This window comes from Gasterosteus aculeatus, chromosome 11 (genome assembly GCF_964276395.1).
Source record: "Gasterosteus aculeatus chromosome 11, fGasAcu3.hap1.1, whole genome shotgun sequence".
Taxonomy (NCBI): Eukaryota; Metazoa; Chordata; class Actinopteri; order Perciformes; family Gasterosteidae; genus Gasterosteus; species Gasterosteus aculeatus.
Window position 1 is genome coordinate 12,866,243 of NC_135699.1, and position 22,065 is coordinate 12,888,307.

Genomic DNA, 22,065 nt, shown 5'->3' on the forward strand with positions numbered 1-22,065 from the left:
GTCGGTATGCGAGTAATTCCCCCGAGTTGATTTCAATAAACGGACTACGTGAAGTACACAGAGGAAAGACAAAAACATTGCAGATTAGAAGTTCATTTGCATTTATTTTCATAATAAACAATGGAATTAGAAACATTTCATTCAATTACACTAAGCATGATAAATAGGAAGTAAAAATATTTTTTTTAAATCTACAAGTTTAAAGGACAGAATGAATTCACATCTGCTTTCGTCTTTAATTTAACCGCTTTTAGCCAATGATCGTGATATGTTCCTCTGATCAACTCATCTTAAGTTATATGAAACCTCAAGTTAACATTTCCCATTTAGACATTTTTTTTTTACATTTACATACATCGGTACAGTTCAACATTAAGTTACGTCTCTCAAAAGTGCAAGATTAAGCCAATGTATACCATCGTCAAATAAAGGATTTCCTTAAATAAATGTTCAAGTTTAACTGAAGCAGAGGCTGCTGGTTTTAACAGAGGTAACATCTAAAAAGGTACAGTGTCTTCTGTATGGGGAGATGGACATCATCTAACACAGGGGACGCAGCGCTGTTCAGCAGGTCGTCTGGGACAGAATCTACGAGGTGTTTGAACCACGGTCGCCGTGTAACCTACAGCATAAAAGACCTGCCTTCATAGCCGTACATGGACACCTCGGAGGGGAAGCATATCTCGATTCACAACAGTTTTGTTTTATGCTTCTGTACAGAAACTGATGAAGACCAGCACATGATGAACGGCCTGCAAATAAGATAAGAAAAAAAAAATGCAGGTGGACGATGGGTGCTTAATGCGGAAAAGGACGTGAACAGGTTAATTAAGTTTGACACAATGTTAAAAAAATAAATTTAAAAAAGGCAGACGACTCTGTTCATGACACTGATCTGATAAACGCAGCAGTGTTTATTGTTCTAGAAGTGATGATTTTGTTGAAGCTTTGCGTCCCTGCACTACTGAAGACTCAATCATTGTATAGGTTTTGTTTTTTTAAAAGTGCAAACAACTCAATATTTCTCCATTCCCACATTTAAAAAATAAAATCTTTCACTTTTTACAGGATCTCACTAAAAAGGTGTGATTTTGAAGTTGTAGTGATGGTGGATGGAGGAATGCAGCTGTCCTCAGTGACGCGTAGTAAAACCCATCCGAGCACCTTCCGGCACATTTAAGAGCATCCGATTAAGCCTTACAAAATGAATTACTTGTCTTTAGCTTTACCTCATCAACTCAGTAAAGACTAATATGTAAATCCTTGTCTGATAACAAACGTTCTTACTGGGGTTGTCTCAATAATATGAAACTACTTACTGCAAATGTTCCTTTTAAACCTAAATAAAAAGGAACACTCAGCGTGTCACCTGTGTAGATGAGGTTTTTCTTTTTTAAGTTCAGTTTAGTTCAAACCCTTCTTATTCAAATGCTGTACAGCGGGATACAACACGCAGCTTCTCTCCAATTAGGAGATAGTCACATAAAAACACCTGATGAGAGGTTACGGAAAAAAAAGAAGAAAAAAAAAAATCATTCTTCCCGAAAGAGGCATCCACTGAAAATAATCGCACAACACGAAGGAACAAAATCAACAAAGTGAGAGGATAAGCCTGAGCTCATTCCTATTTGGCTGTAGTGAGTTTTGTCAGCCCAGTGTGTTGAATTCAGAGCATAAGAAGTCTTTTTTCTTTTTCATTTTTCTTTTCTTTTTTTGGTGAAAGTCCTGAAACAATGAGTGCACGTGGACACAACAAAAAGAAGCAGCCAAACACCTGGAATGCACATGATAAAGTCTTTAAAGCAAACATGTAGAAACCTTTTTTTTTCTCCCCAAGTGGAATTGCACGGAATTGAAATGACACACTGATGTAGGTGGGGAGGCGGGGGGGGCTCCGGCGGGGGCCTTGTGGGCGGGGAAAGAAAGAGCGGTTCTGCCTGAGAGAAGCACCGGTTTGCCCCTCCAACCATTTCTCCTTGTTCAGCTGTTCTCGATTGTTAAAAAGTGCGAGTTCAATAGCGGGACGCTAACATATCACACTAGTCCTTTTCTCCGTCTTCACTGCTTCCTGTGGTGAACAAAAGAGGAAGAGAAGAGTTTAAACATGAACTGATCAAAAACAAAACTTCCACGTCATTGAGGCCGGTATATTAACGCTCGGCAGTGTGACTGCGCGCTCAACTTGCCTCCCTGTTCGGTGTCGGAGTCGGTGAGATGCGTGAGGGAGAAGCTGGCGAGGCTGGCCGGGGAGATGGAGAAACGGGAGTAGTTCGACGAGTTGCTCCAGCTGGGCTCCGGCACGCGGCCGGCCGCGGGTGGCGAGGAGGCGAAGCGAGCCGCGGCGGACGAGGACGCGGCCTTTGACAGGGGGTCTTTGTCCGTCCTGGGCAGGAAGGCGGGCGCAGGGGAAAAATCGTCGTCCCACTCAAAACCGCCACCTGCGGGGATTTCACCAATGAGCCGGGGGCGCGAAATGACAAAGGCAAGGAGCAGGACCTGCGCTTATTTTTATTCCCTCACACACACACACACACACACACACACACACACACAACACAACACAACACAACACACACACAACACACCTTCTTCGTCAGTGGAGCTTTCGGAGTTGGTGAAGCGGTTCAGGTAGCCGGCTGTGGACACCGGGCTGCTGAACTCTGGAGCCTTGTTGTGTGAGGAGTGGTCCCCCAGTTCCTTAGTGGGGGTCTCCTACAGCAGAATGAGTTGTACTTTAGTTAGAAATATTGTGTCATACTTGTTACACCTAAAATACGTTTTGTTATCCCACAAACAACAAACACAGGAAAGAAAAAAAACACACACCTGGTCAAACAGGTAGACGGTGACATCATCGAAGAAAGACACGGCTCTTCTGGCGTTGTCTGCTTTGCCTCCGGCAGGAAACGGCGAGGACGACGGCTGGACGTTGGGCGCGGCGGGTTTCAACAAGCTCTTGAGGTTCTTCGCACTGGTGTCATCCGAGACGATGAGCGGCACCGTGTGCACGGCGGCGCCGTCGTCGTCGCCCTCGGCGTCCTCGCTCTCCGAACTGGAGCTGCGGAGCTGGTACCCCCGGACGTTGTCGCCGTCGTCGTCGTCGTCGTCTGAGTCGTCGCTGTTCGCGCCCTCCTCGTCGGCGTCACCGCCGCCGTCCTCCTGTCCTTCCTGTCTCCCCAGGAAGCGCCCCTCCAGGCCCGGCTCTCTTATTTTATGGCAGTCGGTGGCGTAGGTCCTGGTGAGCTTGGCGTGACCCGAGCTCTCTGGCGCCGGCTCCGCAGGGGAGACGGCGGGAAGCGGAGGAAGGAGTCCGGTTGAGGTGTCTGGGTCCTCTGATTGTTGTCGATCGGCAGGTGCGACGTCCTCGAGTGACTCGGAATCGTGTAAATCTTCTTTGTGACGGTTCGCAGACTCCGTCTGGCGTCCGCCCGCGATATCCGAAGCGGCATCCGATGACACGCCTCCAAAATGAGGCGCCTCTCCACTGTTGCGCGTCTCGGGAGATTCCCGCTGAGAAATCCACGGGTCGGCACCCCCCTCCGGGTCGCGCTCCGGCAGCGGGACCGCAGCGGCCGCGCTGATCCCCTCGCCGGAGCTCCCCGGCCACGCCACTTCGCCGGAACCTCCGGCGGCCGTTTCCTCGGCCTTCTTCTCTGGCTCCGACTCGTTGTCCGAGAAGTAGGCCGAGTCTCGGTAGTTGCTGCCCATAAACGGCTCCTCGGCGGGAGCCGCGCCACCCGCTTGCTCGCCGGCGCCGGGCCCCTCCCTCGGAGTATCCAGCCCAACCCCTGCTTCGGAGATGATGATTTCTGGTGGAACCAGATTGGTCGCGGCGGTGAGCTCCTCGGTCTCCTCCTCTTCTTCTTCTTCTCTGGCAACACTGAGGCCGTTTTTGAGAGGGGACTGGCCTTCAACGTTGGGCTGAGAGTTCCACTCAGGGGACTCCAGGTTCTCCGTCTCGTAGCCGCTGTCCGATATTTTGTACGGGGGCTGGAGTTTGTGTGGGGCTATTTGAGCGTTCAGCTCGTCTCCTTGGTCCCCCAGCCTGTGGATGTCAAGAGAGTCCAAAGAGTCTGGTGTCTCGGCGGAGTGGTCCATAGTTGGTAGAGTCGTGGACAAACTGTCTTCCAGTAAACTGTCCTGGCTGATCTGGTCCAAAGACGGCCCGGATACCAACAGGGACGACCTGACAGTCGGGTGCCCATCAGTGTCCATGAAGGACTCTTCGTGGTCAGACAACGTGGATTCCAGTTCCGTGTCGGCGTCCTCGATGAGCTCACTCAACAGATCGTTACTTGTGAGGTCTTCACTGTGTCCGTTGTCGGAGGACAACGTGTGGACGTGCAGGTTCTCAGGCATTTGACTTCCTATGACGCTATTCTTCGAGGTTCCAAGGTCTTCTTCAAGGCTGGGGATTTTGGCATCCGTGCACAACGAGTCCGTGGTGGCACTTTCAGAGATTGCGGGGGCGTGGCCATCGGTTTGACTGACGATGACCTCACACCTCTCCGAGGTAGAACTAAAACCGGAGTCTGCACCTCTGAGAGAGGGCTGCAGCAGACCGAGGTCTTCTGTGGAAGAACTATTTCTAACTGGCAGCTGGTTGCTCGAGTTCTCTTCTGTGACCACTGTGATGGAAGGCACCAGGGTTGTATTTTCTGTCAGAGACAGACAAAATTCCCCCGAACTGTTACTTGGAGAGTCTAAAAGTTCCTGTCTGGAGGATGTGCTACTCGCTACGGGTTTTAAATAATTCTCTGCTGAGACTAAGCTGCCTAAATTCTCCATGTTTTCCCACGAACTCATTTTGAACTGTTCCTCTGGTTCATGAGTCAGTCCCGGAAAAAGGAAATTCTCCTGTGGACTTGAGAAACCCGGTCCGTCTTTCATCAGATTCCGGTCCGTGAGAAACATAAAGTTCTCGGCTAGTTTTTCAGTGTTCAGAAGCCTCTTCTGGTCTGTGCTCACCACCTCCCCACAGTCCGCCAGGCGCGGGGCTTCTGAACAATCCCCCAAAACATTGCTTTTATCTATAGCCACCGCTTGGACTTCTAGAGGTCCACCTTCGAGGAAAGGATTGCCATTGTGCTCTGGAAGCTCCATAAAACTCCGCCTCCAGGTAGGAGAGTCATCTTGCTTGGACCCCCCGTCGGTGAAGATATTGGTGTGGTATGGACTGTCATTTTCAAGAGAGGACCAGATATGGCTGTCTGGTAAATATGAATCCTTGGAGTCAATACTTTGGTGGAAGAAATCAGCATCGGTACTGGACTCGTCCAGACGGACATCTTGGAGAACAACAAAGTCTTGCCGGCCTGAGCTGAAGTCCATGTCTTCCCCGATTGTCCTCTCCCCTTGCTCTTCTAGTTGTATGTAATATTCATTTCCGGTAGCTGGCTTTTGTGCATCAAACACTGGAAGAATTCCAGGAATTCCTGAAGGAGTGTTGCCACTTTTTGAGCCTGCTGCTCTGCCAACCGGATCGGGGAAATGGGCCTGGATGTCTTCACTGGAAACGGGAAAGAACATGCTGTGGTAGTTCAGCGTCGTGTCCATGCCCGAGCGCCCGCGGCTGCCTTCGTAGTGGTCATGCTTGGCCGCCTCCCAAACGTACTCGAAGCTGAGACCTTTGCTGGTTTCCGTGACCGTGAGGACTTCGTCGATCTCTTGTCGCAGGGCGTCATCGGCAAACTGTTCCAGGATCGGGTACGACGAGTGGCTGACCGTGGTCTGCCGCGTGGACGGGTTGGGCTTGAGGGCGTCCCAGCGTTGCTCAAAGTCTTCTTCTATGTCCTTCTGGCCTTGCATGCGCAGGTAGATGAGCAGACGGTGCACTTCCTCTGCTGTGGCCCGCTTGTCTGGAGAGAGCCAGCAGAACTGCAGGACCTCGTGCCTGCAGGAACAAGCTCATCAGACATCTTTTTTTCCCGGCAAGATACATTTTAAATGACCAAATCATTTCAATCCTGCTTAAAAGGCAAACCACTAATCCCACGTTGACTTTTGAGACACTAACATTTGTACATTATCCAACAGCTTTTGGCCAACAGACCAAAACTCACCATCTGTCAGAATAAGGAAGCTCCAGCTGCGGCTTGAAGAGTTTGACTTGTTGATCCTTTATCACATGATTGAGAACCTCCCGGTCAGAAAGGTGTGGGTAGGGCTGGGCAGCGCTCTCAAAGAGCTCCCACAATGTGACACCCAAGGCCCTACGGACAATTCAGGACAAAATGGTTCAAATTTCCGGCAGGACAAAAGCAGCCCCCAACAATCCCAAACCTTCAGGAGGTAGGCTGTCATCAACACCCTGACTCACACTGCTGTAGTATAGAGAGACTAAAAAGAAATGTGGCTAAACTACCTCACGTAGCTCTGAATTTTTGACCAAAAGGCATTTGTGCAACAAGTTGTGACTGAAAAGAGATGCTTAGCTGGTGTAGAGTCTGTCTTCTCCCCACCTTCTGGAAACTGTTAGGTAGTGACTAGCTTTGGTATTTGCAGGAAGGGCTCATATTTCTGAGCAATTTGTTGTCTTTTTGAAAACCACTTCTACTCTTCTCATGACTTTAAAAGTGTGCGTGAGGAGCTGCGGTTTGTAGCCTACCACACGTTGCTGGGCTTGGTTTGCTCCATCGTAATCACGCCGCCATGGCGCTCGCCCACCAGCTCAGGAGCCAACCAGCGGAGGGGTGCAAACACATCATCCTCTGTGATGATGTAATCCTCCTATAGTAACGGAATCAAAATCAGTCACACATCATATTTGCAATGTTTACTATCTGTAACTTTCTAGGTTACACTGAATAATGAACCTCATGTAATAGCACTCTGCAACAGAAGACATGGGAGTGTTTACTCGATCTCCTCCAGGCGGTGCACTCTCCACTTTCTTTACCAAAATAGATTCGCAGGGTGACCTTATCTCGGGAGTATTAAATTCAGACAGTGAAACTGACAGATCAGCAGTATTTATGGAATGTACCAGACAGAACCGCCTTGAGAAATAACGTGTCTAGTTACTAGACAACCATAAATCTTCAGTGAACCCTGGAAGTGATAAGAGGCAAGCACCTGCACTCCCTCCAATAAAAAAACTGATCAAATAAACAGACTTCAGTCACATTAAGTGGAGGAGTTCGGATCCCTGGTAAGGAGGCCTATGTTGATGTTTAATGACATTTAGCGGGCCACAGCTTTTTAAAGGCTATTGGTAATTGATGTCACACATCAGGAAAAAGAAAATCCTAAATAAAAGGTAAAAACAAACAAATCTCTGCTGGATCCATCGTGGGGCCCCGTCTCCCCCACACAACCTTAACACAGTGTGCGTTCCAAAGACTCCAGATGGAGGGAAGTCAGACTTCTTGGTATTTGGATCGTTCCTTCCCACGTATGCAAACGTGTCAGTTTTACGGGGGAAAAAGCTGTCAATTTGAGTTTTTATGGTTAATTTATTACCAAGCTCTGTCAGACTGGCGTGCTGTGACATAACTCCGCCCACATCCACTCAATAATCCTACCGCCTACCTACTGAAAAACTTGAGTATCCACATTAGACAGTATGAAAATAGATGATTGCCCAACCCCCATGGGATCATGTCAACTTGGAAGTAAGACGGTCAATAAATCACTCGTGTCTTGTGTAACTGGCCCTCGCTGTTTAAAATATGCAGTTCCATACTCTTCATGCGTAACACATTGCTTACTTTGTATCTGTAGGGTCCAATTCCATAGTCTCCCACTTTGACTGTAAGATCTCCAGTCAGGTAGCAGTTCCTCAGAGCCAAATCACTAAAAGAGCACAGAGGGAAATGGATTAGACACTTACATAAATCCACATACTCAAAAGATTCACTTATTATGAAGCTTGCAGGCAGCAGCGGGAAAAGAACACACAAACTGATAGAATCAATATGAACACGGGATCCACCATCTCCTCTTAACCTTATAAGGGTAAGATTACCTCACAAGAAGTAGGGCAAAGGATTCTGGCAAGGATCACCAGTGACTTTGGCAACTACACGACAGTCATATATCGTTTGCCTCTGCTTTTCACCTTGCAACAAGTCTCATACGCGGGCTATTCCTGACTCGTGCATACGGCAACGAGATATAGTTTCTGGAAGGAAACACAGGAACGTTTTGTAAAGCTGCCAGGAGAGGGCGTAGGGAACACATTGTAGTACATATGCATTTTAAAGAGGCAGGCTTTGGTTTCCCTTCTGCCCGGCTGCATTCCTTGTGCAGAGGTCCCAGTCACTTGCTTCACAACAAAACCCTGCTAACATCAGCGTTCCTGCTTGTGTGTGTGTGTGTGGCCCAGCGACTGTCAGACCAACGGAAACCTCTAAGGAGAACAAATATGTATTTTAAACTCTCTAGTTCCCCCACTATAGGTTTAATGCCCGGCATACAGGGAGAAAATGGGCCCAACCTCGTAGCCCTACAAGGCTGATACGCGATCTAGAAAGGAAAGCCAAACTGGTGGCTTCACCCTCACCAATGCATGATAGCAAGGCTGAGGTTTCAGCTTTGGATATCGGCCTTTACAGCACTCGCCCTGAGGGTTTTGTGTCTGTGTAGCTGCACAATCAATCAACTCCTTCGCTTCAGCCGGCATGTGGCCGCGTTCACCATTCGACGAGTGTTTTCGTATTTATTTTGTGTTGCATCTGAGCTGAAATATTTTCACGATAGCAAATTGAATTTATCCTCCGTTGTAAACAAGGATTAAAACACAACGCCCAATATGAGGCTATCCTTTTACATGCAAAGAGCAGAATCATCATATCCCTCTGACAGCAGACAGCTGACACTGTGGCAATGCATGGTAGCGGTGTTATTGGAACCCTGCGGGCTTATTCTGAGCATGCAAAATAGAGCCGATGAGCCGAGCGTCGCATGTAACCTCCGAGCCACACGAACACCCCCTGTACCCGGCTGGCTGCTAGCAGGCCGGCCTTCAGCTCTCACCGGGGTAAAAATGAAAATGAAATGCCACCTCTCTGCTCTGCACCCCTTTTTTGGAGAACACTGGTACTCCGGACACTGGTTGGACGGTTCGCACTTAAGTGGCACTAACAGTCGACTGTTGAGGTTTGTGTTTGGTGACGTTAAATATCCTGTTAAGTTCCTATTTATTAATGTTCACCGTGACAGTTGAGATGGCAAGACGCAATATCAAAATGTTGACATTTTCGCAAAATTGAAATACTAATAAAGCTAAATGACATGAACAAGAGCAGTCCAGATGACAAAAGCTAAACCAGTATCACCTATCATTTGGTTCAAGAGGGTAAAGTGAACTACATCTAAATGAACTAATACATATTCAATTAAGATGCCTACCAATCTAATAATGGAAATGGGGCGGAAGAGCAGAAAGTACTAGGTTGTAAATAAAATATCTAAATGCAATGTGGCTTACTATACCATAAGCAGCAGAGAAACAAAAACCCAACGCTCAGCGGCTGTTAAACCCGTGAACTCGAATGATGTGCTACCTGTGCAGGAAGTTGTGTTTGTGAAGGTGAGTGACACCAGCAGCGATTTCACAGGCCATCCTCTGCAGCTGCAGCAACTCAGCATTTTGGAACATCCAGTCCTGCTGAGATAGGTAGCCCCGCAAATCCCCCTGCAAAGACACACACAGCGGTGTTAGCTCACCCAAATCTAATGAACATTCAACAGATCCAGAAGATTCACATTTGTATAATACCAAATAGGCAGTTTGTTAAATGCAAGTAACAGACACCGCCACATGGGGGCAGTAGACTCTTCTTTCTGTCTCCTCAGCGCTTCTCAGGATGTGGGTGACGACCAAATAAGGGTAAGGAGATCACTCAACGGGGTGTCCCGAGAGCGAAGCAGCACAGCGGGATGATGGACTACGGCGCGTAATAACACACATCACACACACATGTTGAGAGGCCGATACTGAGACTTATGTTAGAATGACTGATCCTAGTGCTGTGAGAGGATGTCTGTTAACATCGCAGGCCTGCAGGGTTCTTTGCGGTCGAACAGAGTCCGGTTGATCTGTGGTTATCATTCACACACACACACGTGACTGATTATGTAATGGTGGAGAAACTACAGGACGGTATGTTGTACTATGCGATAATCCAGACAAACAAAGACAAAAAGGGCAGCGTGAAGCCGCTTGGCTACAACTTTAAAGAACTGCACATTTCAGTCTGACCTCCTAAATGTGAGAGCAGAAAGGGGCTCGTCTCAGTTATGTGGGCTTTCGGAATCATGTTCGGCACAAAGTTGCAGCGAAGGAGATTCCCAGTTAGCAAGCAGAACGGAGCTCCCCCGAGAACATACTGTACACACGGGACTCACAGAACATGCTCAGCAGCTTAAGTTAGCCGAGGCGTCTTACGTAAGCAGCGTGGTGTGCTTCAACTACATTTACCCCTTTGCCCCCCCCCCCCTCCCTCTCTCCCCTCCTCCCTCCCACCCACCCACATGTTCACACGCACATGTACACACAGCTCTCTGAAGCAGTCTTCCCAGAAGAGCTATATCCAATGTATGGTAAGAGATACCCTCTGGCCGTCTCGACTTGTGATGCCTCCTCAGCAGGTGATGAGGTCGGAGTTGTGTGTGTGGGGTGGGGGGCGCTATTAATGAAACAACATTTACCGTGAAAGGCCAAAACAATTAGGCCTCGTGTCTGACCCGGGAACAAACAAGAATGCACTAAGTTCTGAATGAACAGCTCGGCGTCTGGCTCCGCCGTCACATGATCCGCTTATCCACACAAAAAAATATATTATTATTTCCTCTATATTAAGTCCTCTATATTATTAGTCGGTACTAGAAGAAGGTGGATTACTGTTAGCCAGTGTTGGTTAAGTGTAATTAACCACTTTTATGATTATCTTTATTACTGTTACTTAATTATTGTTGTCAAAATGTTAATTACATAGTACATTACTGTCAAAGTAGTAAGTTATTTACAATTGAAATTACTCTCATTACTACAGCTAGAAAAGGGCGCATGGAGACACAAGCAGCGTGTGCATCAGCGGCCTTTAAAAGTCAAAAAGGACATCAAACCCATAAAAAAGGGAAACTTCACCCACTAGCTGAAACATAATACTCAACATGCCCATGCGCGGACAGTAACGTATAACTTTATAAATGCCATGACGGTAATAACACTTCAATAACATTGCTCGGATTGTTGCTTTAACTGCTGGACTAAACGGAGGAGATCAACAACTTTCTAAAGCCAGCAGTAGACTGCTGGCTCGTCTCCTAGACCCTGAACCGGAGATGGGTCTGCCCGACGTCTTGGCCGGGCACCAGGCCGGAGATCCATGCATTAAAAGCCGTCGCTCACTCGGCACTATGTGACATTCTCCGTGGCCCCCGTGCCAGTTGCCTGATGTATTTTGATGTGTAAAATGCTTCGCACACAGGTGATAAGAGACGGACAAAATGCCGCCAAACGGCAGGATGTCCGAGGGAAAGTCACTGTTATGTCGGCTTTTCTTGGGATTCCGCTCGCCCGCTGCGCAGCTGCGGTGTCGCATTTCATATTTCGGCATCCGGAGGGTGGTTCATGTGGGCCGAAGTGAAAAGTCAACATAAAAGCGGGTACAGCGCTCCCGAGTCGGCCTTACAAGCAGGTGTCGCAGATGGAACAGGAGCTGCGTATATTAAAAGACAGGAATCAAGTATTGTGACAGACCAAATCCCACTTGGATTAAGTCCTAAAAACTCTTAACCCGGTTTGGGATAACGGTTATAGACAACAATCCGCTGTGCTCCCCTCACACATTATCACCTTCTACGAAAAAGGACCTGGTCTTTATACGAAATCCTCCCAAATGACTCATGCACACACCTGTGATAAATCATTTCCATTTCCTGACCGAGGCGCTACTAGAGCTGGTTGGCAGAGACCACAATGCCGGGACACCGGCCAGGCCCGGGCAGCCCGACAAAGTTATGCAACATGTGGCGACAAACCGGACCAGTTTGCACACAATGACAGGTCACGCTCACGTGGAGGCCAGTCGGCCGGGGTCGTTGCATTTGTGTCACGCCCAACAACTTGCACGCAGATTAAATGCAACTCGACGTAACAAGGAACCCAAATGAAAAGGTTCCTCGTTCGCGCGGGGGCAGTCAAAGTCAAACTTCGTGGCTCACGTTGTATTAATAATAGTCACCTCAAAGCGGACATCCTGTATCCCGGCAACAGGTGATTGGTTAAGCGGGTGGAAACGGGTGCTAACTGCGGCATGACGGCAGAAACCGTGAATTAAAAGTAACAGAACAGACATCGAAACAATATCGCTGAAAGTTGTGATTATGCTCCGAAAGGTTTAGGTTATAATTCTCTGGAGGTTTTTCCTCCCTTTCTCATTCATTTATTTATTGCATTGTTTTTATAGAAATATCAGCCGCTTTAAAGAGAAAGAGGAAATAGTTGCTAGTGGGAACTGTATTTAGTTTTAATGTTCCATAACTACGGGCATGTACACTATAAAAATACAGTCGACACTCCCTCACTCACCCTACAATCAGTCAACCAGTAGCAATAATAACTTCGACTGATGACTAGAAGTGACATGCAGCGACTGTACTGGGGAATGTTCTGAGTCTGCACTTTGACGGATTAGGCGACATCATATCTGAAGGCGTTGCTAATATTTTCGCTCCCCTTTAAGAACAGAGAAGCACAAACACTGTTATTCGATCCGACAAGAACCTGAAATGTTGAATCAACATCTGACTGGTTAGTATTCGTTACAGCTTCTACTGCATTTAAATATCCAGTCTTCATGCATCCGTGCTTAATAGGACGATGCTAAAAGCCACTGTACTTCCCACGTTAAGGTTTTTCCTGTTAATAAATCATCCGACGCCATGGTGGTGGATATTTTTAGGGGACTTTTTTGGGGCTTCTTGCATTCGTCACTGGCCATCCCCATAAGTTCTGTGAGGAGCCGCTTAGTTTACTTCAGACTGAAGTCAACAGTGTCCAACATGCAACTCAGAGAAATGCACAAACGCAGCAACTGGTGGAGGCGACAGCAGAGGAGCGTAAATAGAGCCCGGTGCGTTACTGGGTGAGGTGGGAATGTGAGAAGTCCAAGTCTTGGACTAGCTGTGCAACTTCGGCAGGCAGCGGGGAGCAGTCAGTCACCACGATGGCGTCGGAGTTACATCAATACATTAGGATGAACAATGTGGCTAATTCGTGATCGAAAGAGTAGGCTGACATGAGATAATACACAAATATCTCCATTAATGAAGCCTTCTAAGTTTAGTGAGCAGTAAATCTCTCAATTCCTTGACACTGGTGCACAAACATTGCATGTTAAATGGAAGAAAACCAGCACAAAATAAATATAAACATGACACACTGCAGATTTATTTCATTTCCACAGATAGATTTTGTGCGTTTGAATATCAGATCGAATCACTCACCATTTCGCAGTACTCAAAGACGAGTAAGAAGGGAATGGCCTCAACACACTGTCCCAGGCATTGGAGGATGTTTGGGTGCTGCAGAACTCTGAATACACAAAAACACACAAAGGCTGTTGGTACCAATGCTAATTAAGACTACTATACGCGTGGAAATAAAACTGGCAATCGGTGAGAGGTGATTAGGTATTGCAGGGGTGCCCTTTAGATATTTTTGGGTCGTTGTAGATATTGTATGCATGTCCTTCTACCACTTTTTTATGTAAATAAAGTCAGAAATAATAAATTGCGTTTAATAAGAAAATTATCGAGTTGTGCACAATTGAGAACATATGCAGATGTCATATTAAAATTTTCACATCGATTAATCAAGAGAGTTTTACAATATCTTTCGCTTTCGTTTACCTGTATGGATCCCCCTGCTGCAGGAAGTCATTCTGCTCCTTGGCACTTGCATTAGCTTTTAACTCTTTCACCACCACCCGGGCTCCACCTGGATCAGTGTAGATTTCACTCAGAAGGACCTGTTAGTACAGGACGACACTTTAGGATAAACAAGATGCATGGAAAAGGGCCATAGAGCAGTGGACGATTCCACTGGGCACGTTAAGAGATATAGGAATATATTTCAGATTTAATTTGAGAGACTTTTAAAAAAACACAGCTGTCCCGTGTAAAGTAAAGAGGCGCTTGTATACGGTTTCATTTCAAATATATGCGGCAAACAAATGTATAGTAGGTCTAATGGAAAAATCAAGTGGAATTACTAAAGACATAAAGGGAGGAGGATTTGTGCATCTTTGTAATAACAGATTCAAAGAATATATCCAGCGTATATATACACAAATAGTCCCCTTCTAGTTTGAGGCCCAAATCTATTCAAAACTTGTACATCAACAAAACCCGTCTTACCTGACCGAACCAGCCGTTGCCAATCTCCTGGATATAACTGAGACTGTGACGTGCTACCTGGAAGCCTGTGGATCCCTCTGTGAAACCAACCACAATGATGCCGTTGTTAACTCAGGCCGATGAAGATAAACCAGGTTTTAGCTGGCATTTTTGAGTTACATTTGTTGCTGCGAATGTGTCTTGAGCCTGACCTGTGATACGGACAGGAGGTTGGAGGTGGGGGGGCCCGGGCAGGGCCACAGGGGACACAGCGAGGGTGTACACCTCGGCGGGTGACTGCATAGAAGGCGTGTCCTCTGCCGGTGGAGTGAAGTCGATCTCATCGTCAAAGTGGTCCTCGAACTCCTACATTGACAGAAATACATTAATCAAGAGCACAAACCTGCAGGGCATTTATTTCACATCGGAGCCCGAGTTCGCCAGGTGAGGCCGGCGTGGGAAGCAGGTGGAGCTGCCTCCGTCTGAATGGCTGGCTGTCCGCCAAGCGCCCTCACCTTGAAGTTGATCTCTCTTTCCTTGCAGCAGGTCACACAGTTCACCAGCAACACCGCCAAGGCCAAAAGCGCCGTCAGCGACACCGCCAGGGAGAGGGAGACGGGCAGCGCGTCCCCCGGGCTTCCACCTTGTGTGTGTGGAGAGACAGACAGAAACTATGCTGAATTATTCACACTCACAACCGGGAGTTGTTTACCCGATTCATTGAGACAAAAAGAAAAAGGTCAGAAACACACGTGTTTGTTTGATGGTATTACCACATACTCCAAGTGCACCCACGAGAGGTTAGTTTAAGCTCAAGAACTGCATTCTTAAAATGTAACAGACAAACGATCAATTCCCTCTTCTTATATAGCGTCCAAACAAGCATTTTTTTAAAAGATTTTTCATTTAGCTTTTATCCAAAGCGACTCACAATGTGTGCATTCAACCAAGAGAGTCTCTGCAAGAAAGCCAAACTACAAAGTGCTATAAGTGGAGGACTTTGTCCTCTCCACTTTCTCCACAAGTGCTAATAAAGCGCTAACCAGTCCAGGTATAGTGAGCAGAGGTGTGTTTTTAGTCTGCTTGTATACGCTTCCTGCCGTCCCGCTGTCATTGGGTAAAGCCGTACCACTTGTGCAAACACGAAGCGACAATTGGGACTCGGGAGGCCGGCTCAGCTGACCTCTGCCCCTCGTCGGCCCTTCAGAGAGACAGTTGCGGGGGCTTCGACCGGGGCGATAAGCAGCTGATGGTGCAGCAGCTGATGGTGCAGCAGCGGTGTGACAGCGGGTGTGAGGTTTGCGCCTGTGGAGGAGATGCTGCTGGCCCAGCAGTCCGCTGGATCATCAGGGCTGACAGCCGCCCACTGCGCTCCCCTCACGCTACGCTGACCAACATCCACGCAGCGCTTTCCAATTTGGTGCGACCAGCGTCTTCGTTCTGGAGACGGCTTCACACGCAAAACGCGTCCACGGTTCATTCTCACCCCCGTTTACCTATTCTTGCAAGTAACCTGGGGAACGGGCTGTTACAAGAAATGTTAGTGGGCTCCAGTGGACAGCAGAAAAATAAAAATGATATGCGGAGCAGACTTTTGATGTCAACCCTCCAAATGTCACTGCTCATTTGAGAACGTGTCCCATTCATCTGTCAGAAGACGTACAACTCAATCCCTCCCACTTAATGCTTACACGTCTCTTGTGGATGTCGTTGCAACTATGTCGGTCAGATACTGTGTGCAATGTCATGTAATGAATCTCGCTGCATGCAAATGCACTTTGATTTATTCATTTAGTAAATTCACTATGCTCTATCACATTGCAATAAAAGGTAACCTTGTGTGTGTGTGTGTGTGTGTGTGTGTAGTGGGATTTAGTGTCCCCATTCTCCCTCCTGTGTTTTTGTTCTGTCTCCCACTGGTTGTAGCCTGTCAGGTACATCCTGCCTGCTAGAGGGAGAATCAACACCTACTGATTCTCCTTCTGCTGAGCTACATATTCCTGACGGATGAAAGCGGGTGCTGAATTCATCAGGACTACAAACCCACTTCTGGTTGGTTTCACATCAGAACACGAAGGAGAGAAACCACAGACTGTCATACCAGATGTCAGCCCTGGGGAATATATGATAAACCAGATGACGGCCAATGTGTCGACACTAAACAGATTTCATAATATACTATAAAAAATGCTTTACCCGATCTGAAAAATCCTTGAATTATAGTCTAGACGGTGCATGTAAATCTGGTTTATGCTTGGTTAGAGACACTCTGGGCATGTTAATCCTTATTTGTATTTAGGTTGCTTGATAAGGCACTACATTGTGAACTGATCAATGCTCTTTAGGCAGCAGCACGTGAATTATTCTCATCCATTTCACATCAATGCAGACTTGGAGAGGAATCTTACTGAATGTTAATGAAAAAGTTGAGTCGGAGGCAGGCAAAGAAACAGGATGGGTTCCCTCACACACTTACCAGAAGATAATGGAAGGTTTAGCTAATTTGCTACAGTTGAGGGTGCAGGGATTGCCCAATACATATGGATGCATGTATGTTTGTTTGTTTGTTTGTTTGTTTGTTTACATATAAACCATGCTTTTAGATTCATGCACGTAGACGTGGCCAAAACTATTGACCATGCCATTATTAAAAAGGCGACAGAGTGTTAACTTGGGCCCGTCCTCAACACTAAATCACATGAATTATTCTGGCAGCCTTCTCCCCGTGTCATAAATAAATAATTCCCCTGAGATGAAATAGAGGTAAGAACCTGTAGAGGCTGAAAGGGAATTACAACAACCAGCTGAGCAATGATACAACTCGTGTTCGGTCTGAGCGATAGTTCATTTTGCGGACAGACGAGATGAGCACTTTATCTCCCAGGGGAACATTAGCTACGATCCAAAGTATGGGCACGCGATTGGGATTCATTTCATGTGTACGACGCTACGCCAAGCCATCGCCGCCAGGAATAGAAAGGATTGCTCAACCCGGTCTCTTCACTTACGATCAAAACGGGGCCACAACATTACCAATCTACATCCTGCTTGGCCAAAGACGTCACGGGGAAAGTAAAGAAGCCGGTGTGATGCCAACTGTAACAATCCTAAATACATGGATGCATGAACACTGATTTTTTACCTAGTTCTAAATAATGGATGTTTTCTCCGAATTACCTCAACAAATCTTTCCTTGGTGCTGAAGATTGCAGCAGAAAACAGTCTGCATTGAAATATTAATGGGGAGAGAAATGAAAGATTAAATAGCTCCATCATCGGGAACCAGGCTCTAAATGGAGATGTGTACTTACAATGAAAGTGTCCCGCGTTGGGAGGGGGACATGAGGAGGGAGACACTGGTTAGGTTTAAAGGGGCTGCTCAAGGTTACACTTGATTCCTCTGAGCCACAGACGAAAGTGGAAGGCACAGGTGGAGAACAGCTGGCTGCCCAAGCGACGGAAATCTGCTTAACATGCATCCATCTAAACCACAGACTGCATGACGTTTTACAGAAAAATGACACATCCACAAAAGGAGGAGGAGGAAAGTATTTGCAGAGAGCAATGTAGAATAATTAACATTTTCCCAGAGGGATGAAATAATGTCACAATAGGTGAACAAAGGGAAAGGACATTATGCTGACCTCCAGTAATAGCAAGACGTTTTTGCCTGAGCTGAGCATACATTTACAAATCATATTGTAGGTCTTGATCTATTTGGACAGCTGTCAGAGTAACTTGAGGTACACAATACCTCAGAGCATAGATAAACTTCAAAGTACAAAACATATGACGTGACACAATATTTGCTGCATGAAAGCATTACAGTACTGCCTCCCCACCACACCCAGGTGGGTACCACAGCCTCATTCGGAGAGAGTGGGGTCTTTCACTATGACACGCAGCAGATGCAAAAGAAGACTTTTCCATCCAAAAGATTATGTTTCCAAAACTGCACATCCATCCGATCAAACTATTGTGACATGAATACCGTGTAGTAAGACCATCCTTCTGTGAAACACATTTTTAACCATACGAGACCGGTAACAATTTTCCAACAATTAAGAGATAATGACAGAAAATGTAAACCACTGTTGGAGAGTCAGACCTAAAATATGTGGCGCTGCCTGTTTTTCACAAGACACTATCCCCATCTACAATTATAGCGAGCGACGCAATTATCCGTCTCTGGCAGTAGCGATCGCTCTGGGAGAGAGTTCCAATTGGCTTTAAAAGCGCTAAACTTCACAACAATCCTGGGGAAAATATTCGCTGCGACTGTAGGCAGCTTTTAGGCACAAACAACCCCGTCTGTTGCAGAGAGGCCGCGGCAGCAGTCAGATCGAAAAAAACAGCAGAGGGGTCACGGCGGCAGCACCACATGGGATCAGTTCTCCACGGTCGGGCCTTATCGGAGTCATGGGTTCATATTATAACTTGGCAGGCCCCACCAAATGACTCAACTGGTTTATGGGACCAATACAGCAGGAAGCTGCCAGGTCTTATTTTGGTTCCACTGCATATTTGAAGAGGCATTCACGCAAAAGGAGGACCCATTTTTTTTTGTGCAAATTTCACCCTCCAGAGTGCAGAAGTGGATGTCTGTACGTCTGCTTATGTACAGGCTGAGGAACGGCGCTGTCTGGCTGTCGTGTTTGGGTTCCACTAGGAATATTCTGGCTGCCATGACAAGAAGCGCTACGCTTCATTGATCAAATGAGGAACCACCGCCGGCGAACCTTTTAGTAATCCATATTGTAAATTCTCTTTTTTTCAATTATTACTTGGTAATATTTCCACTGCTAAAACTAAAACAGAAATATCACCACATAAATCTGTCAACATTACACAGTGTGTAAAAGCAGCAGCCTCCTCCTCACCCCTGGGTGGTTACCACTGCATCACTGAGCAATGTCGTAGATGGTTAAAGTCGAAGGGTTTACCTTGACTAACAGACCGGGCAGGCCACGATCACATGGCTATAACTGCAGTTAAAACATTGACACTCACGTTAAAGCTTAACTATCTACTTGTGTTCATGTGATGTGTGTAAACACAGCATGTGTCACCTGCTTTGCAAGTGAGTCTGATTGTTCTTTGAAGTGCGATCTCAACAATCCATTATAACTGCATCACCACTGGATACACTAGAAAATAAAGATTGAGGCAGAAGGGCGAAGATCAGGTTGTAATAAAATAATAAAAACCATGCCTGTGTAACTGCAACATCATTTTCCAGGAAGGTGTAGTGTAATTAACAAACAACAACATTAATCATTGACTGGTGCTGATAAGACTGGAATGTATTATGGTTACACATTACCAGTCCTGACTACAGCATATACACATCTGCATTTTTCATTTCATTTCTCACTGAGCATCTTGTATGAGAATCAGCTGTTCTTCAGGAATTTGACACTCGCAAAGCTGCAAAACAGTAAAAGTAAATGTGTCTTCAGTGGATGTATGACATCCGCAAGATACGACTTCAATAAGTGATTATTTTTGGTGCTGATTCATCTATAGTACCAGTCAAAAGTTTGGACACACTTTATTAGTCATTTGAATGACAGAGTACTGTACTTTAAAACTCTTCATTTTGTACAGAAAAATAGTGACAGTAGGTTAAAAACGTCCAATTTAAAATGGTGAAAAGCAGGGCAACTAATTCTGTACCAATATATAACATAATAAGTTGTATCCAAATGTTTGCATATACTTCATATAAAAAGTAAGATGTTTTTATTGATCAACCATCAATTACAAAACACTCATTTCATATATATCATTTTGCAAGTAAAATAGATTGAATTGAATTTCACCCATTTAATTTCCCTATAGTTCTGTGATTCAATCCAGAACAAGAGTCTCTGAATCAACACATTAGTAATTAATAAAACTATGGCAAACAGTCTTCTTCAATGAATACACTCTGACTCATGCAGGAATAGTTAACTGAGCACAATGTGACACCACCTGTGATGAGGAAACAGCGTTTCCATGCTGGTCGGCCCACATTTAGTCTATTGTCCTATAAACTCGGTTAAATGTCAATGACTGGACCCAACCCACTGACAGATTAACATGTTTGTACCTGCGGATACAACAGGCTGAACTATTAACTCCGTCTGGGTCAACTCATTAAAAATCATTTAGTTATAAACTAGATACGGCTTGATATTTTATATATTATGGCAAAGGAAACTGTTGATTCGTTTGAGTGTAACGTTTGTGATTACCAGTTGCCAATTAGAAGCGTTGTGACGATGGCATGCAGGTATTTGACATTAAAGGCGTTATTAAGCTATGCACCAGTCCATATAGACAGAAAGAACTGACATCAGGTTAACTCTTAAATAAACAATAGGAGATAGTAAAACTATACGTGCACTGGAAGAGTCATATGTCGTTAGCAGGAAATGCAGCTAACGTTAAGCTGTTATGTTGTTAGCTTTTAGCAACTGATTAGCAACCGCTACTAGCTAGCGAAGTAGCTAGAATGACAGAAGTCGTGATGAGTCAATCGCTTATCTGTGTATCAGCTCACAAATCAGCCGTCTCACCTGATGTGCGAGGATATGGAAGAGGGGCACCTTCAGACAGCCAAAAAACCGATAGGAGAATCCCACCGGCCAGCAACCAACCACATCCATGGCGGCTCCTCATCCTCCTGGCTCAGCTAACACAATGTTAGCTATTTGGGACCGTTGTCCTGAACAATAAACGTCTAGTTTGATGCTGTGCAGCGCGTTTTAATCATTTGTAGTCAGTTTAACGTCAGTGTAGGCTACGTAAACACGCATATTTTCTGTCTGCCTTACGTTGGCTACTTACAGTTAGACCAGCTAACTAGCTTCAGCTAGCATATCGATGCTAACAGTTCCAGCTGACGACAGCAAACACAGCTACGAAATGTAGTGCTCCGTTCTCCATAGAGGCTAAATGAGCCATCGACTTTCAAGGGGTATCATATTTTAAGTATGTGCCATGAGGTTATTTAAATAAACATGGCTAAAGGAAATTAATCAATAGCCCTGACTGTCATGAAACAGCTAACCTCCAGTGCGCCATGTTCCTCTCCGACGTCACATAGCGAAATAAGGGCGTAAAACCACAAAACAATTGACAAGCAATCAAGCCAATCACAACGAAGAATAGCCTAACCTCAAACACACAGACCCAATCGGCTTCAAGCTTTATTATAAGGGATGTAAATCCAGTGCTGTGTATCAGAGGTGCAGAGAGCTTTTTACATCCAGTCACTGCCAACCACGTGAGGCACGCAATACTGTAATCATTTTTGGAAAATTATTTGTCAAATATATATGTTTTATTTTGGATTCATGGCCAACCATAAACTGCTCAGCAGCATTGATTATGTGTGTCGGGCCGAATTAGCTAGTGGGTGGATGATGGTTTTAGCGTCATGAAGTGATTTTTTATACATGATAATGTATATATTTGTACAAGATGCAATTAAACCTATATATTAATATATCACAATATGTTGTAATTATTGGTATAGTCTTTATGTTTATAAGACATAGTTTCTCTTTTTTAAGACTTGCAATATGACAGTGCCTTATTCATCTGTTTACACAGTGTCTTTATTAAGACACATTTTAAACGAACATTCATATTTAAAACAACAATTAAATTCACATAGCTGAATCCTAATTATCATGTAAAATCGTCTGTATTTTATATTCTTATTCTTTA

General features: G+C 45.7%; 1 protein-coding gene across 3 annotated transcripts; it reads right to left on the bottom strand.

The window, feature by feature from the left end:
• Window positions 1-84: 84 nt before the first annotated feature.
• lmtk2 (lemur tyrosine kinase 2) lies at window positions 85-21,531 on the bottom strand. Of its 3 annotated transcripts, none has more exons than XM_040190893.2 (15): window positions 21,181-21,451; window positions 20,910-21,058; window positions 14,862-14,989; window positions 14,559-14,712; window positions 14,368-14,444; window positions 13,861-13,979; window positions 13,456-13,543; window positions 9,507-9,637; window positions 7,710-7,794; window positions 6,608-6,729; window positions 6,063-6,212; window positions 2,827-5,893; window positions 2,586-2,712; window positions 2,187-2,438; window positions 85-2,068 (listed from the first exon to the last, which is right to left on the bottom strand). In XM_040190893.2, the coding sequence occupies exons 2-15, from the start codon at window positions 21,010-21,012 to the stop codon at window positions 2,040-2,042; spliced, it is 4,632 nt and encodes a 1,543-aa protein (XP_040046827.2). In that variant the 5' UTR covers window positions 21,013-21,058; window positions 21,181-21,451; the 3' UTR covers window positions 85-2,039. The 3 variants fall into 3 exon arrangements, with proteins under 3 accessions (XP_040046827.2, XP_077939981.1, XP_077939983.1); XM_078083855.1 differs by having other exon boundaries at window positions 21,404-21,420; XM_078083857.1 differs by having other exon boundaries at window positions 85-2,064; window positions 2,183-2,438; window positions 20,910-21,531.
• Window positions 21,532-22,065: the final 534 nt, after the last annotated feature.

Excerpts from the sequence above, each read along its gene's own strand:
- lmtk2 (XM_078083857.1), bottom strand. The coding sequence starts at position 21,012 with ATGAGGAGCCGCCATGGATGTGGTTGGTTGCTGGCCGGTGGGATTCTC. Across the intron at positions 14,990-20,909 it reads TCCATATCCTCGCACATCAG|GTGGAAGCCCGGGGGACGCG; the intron begins GTGAGACGGCTG and ends CACACACACAAG. Across the intron at positions 2,065-2,182 it reads GACACCGAACAGGGAGGCAA|CAGTGAAGACGGAGAAAAGG; the intron begins GTTGAGCGCGCA and ends CACCACAGGAAG.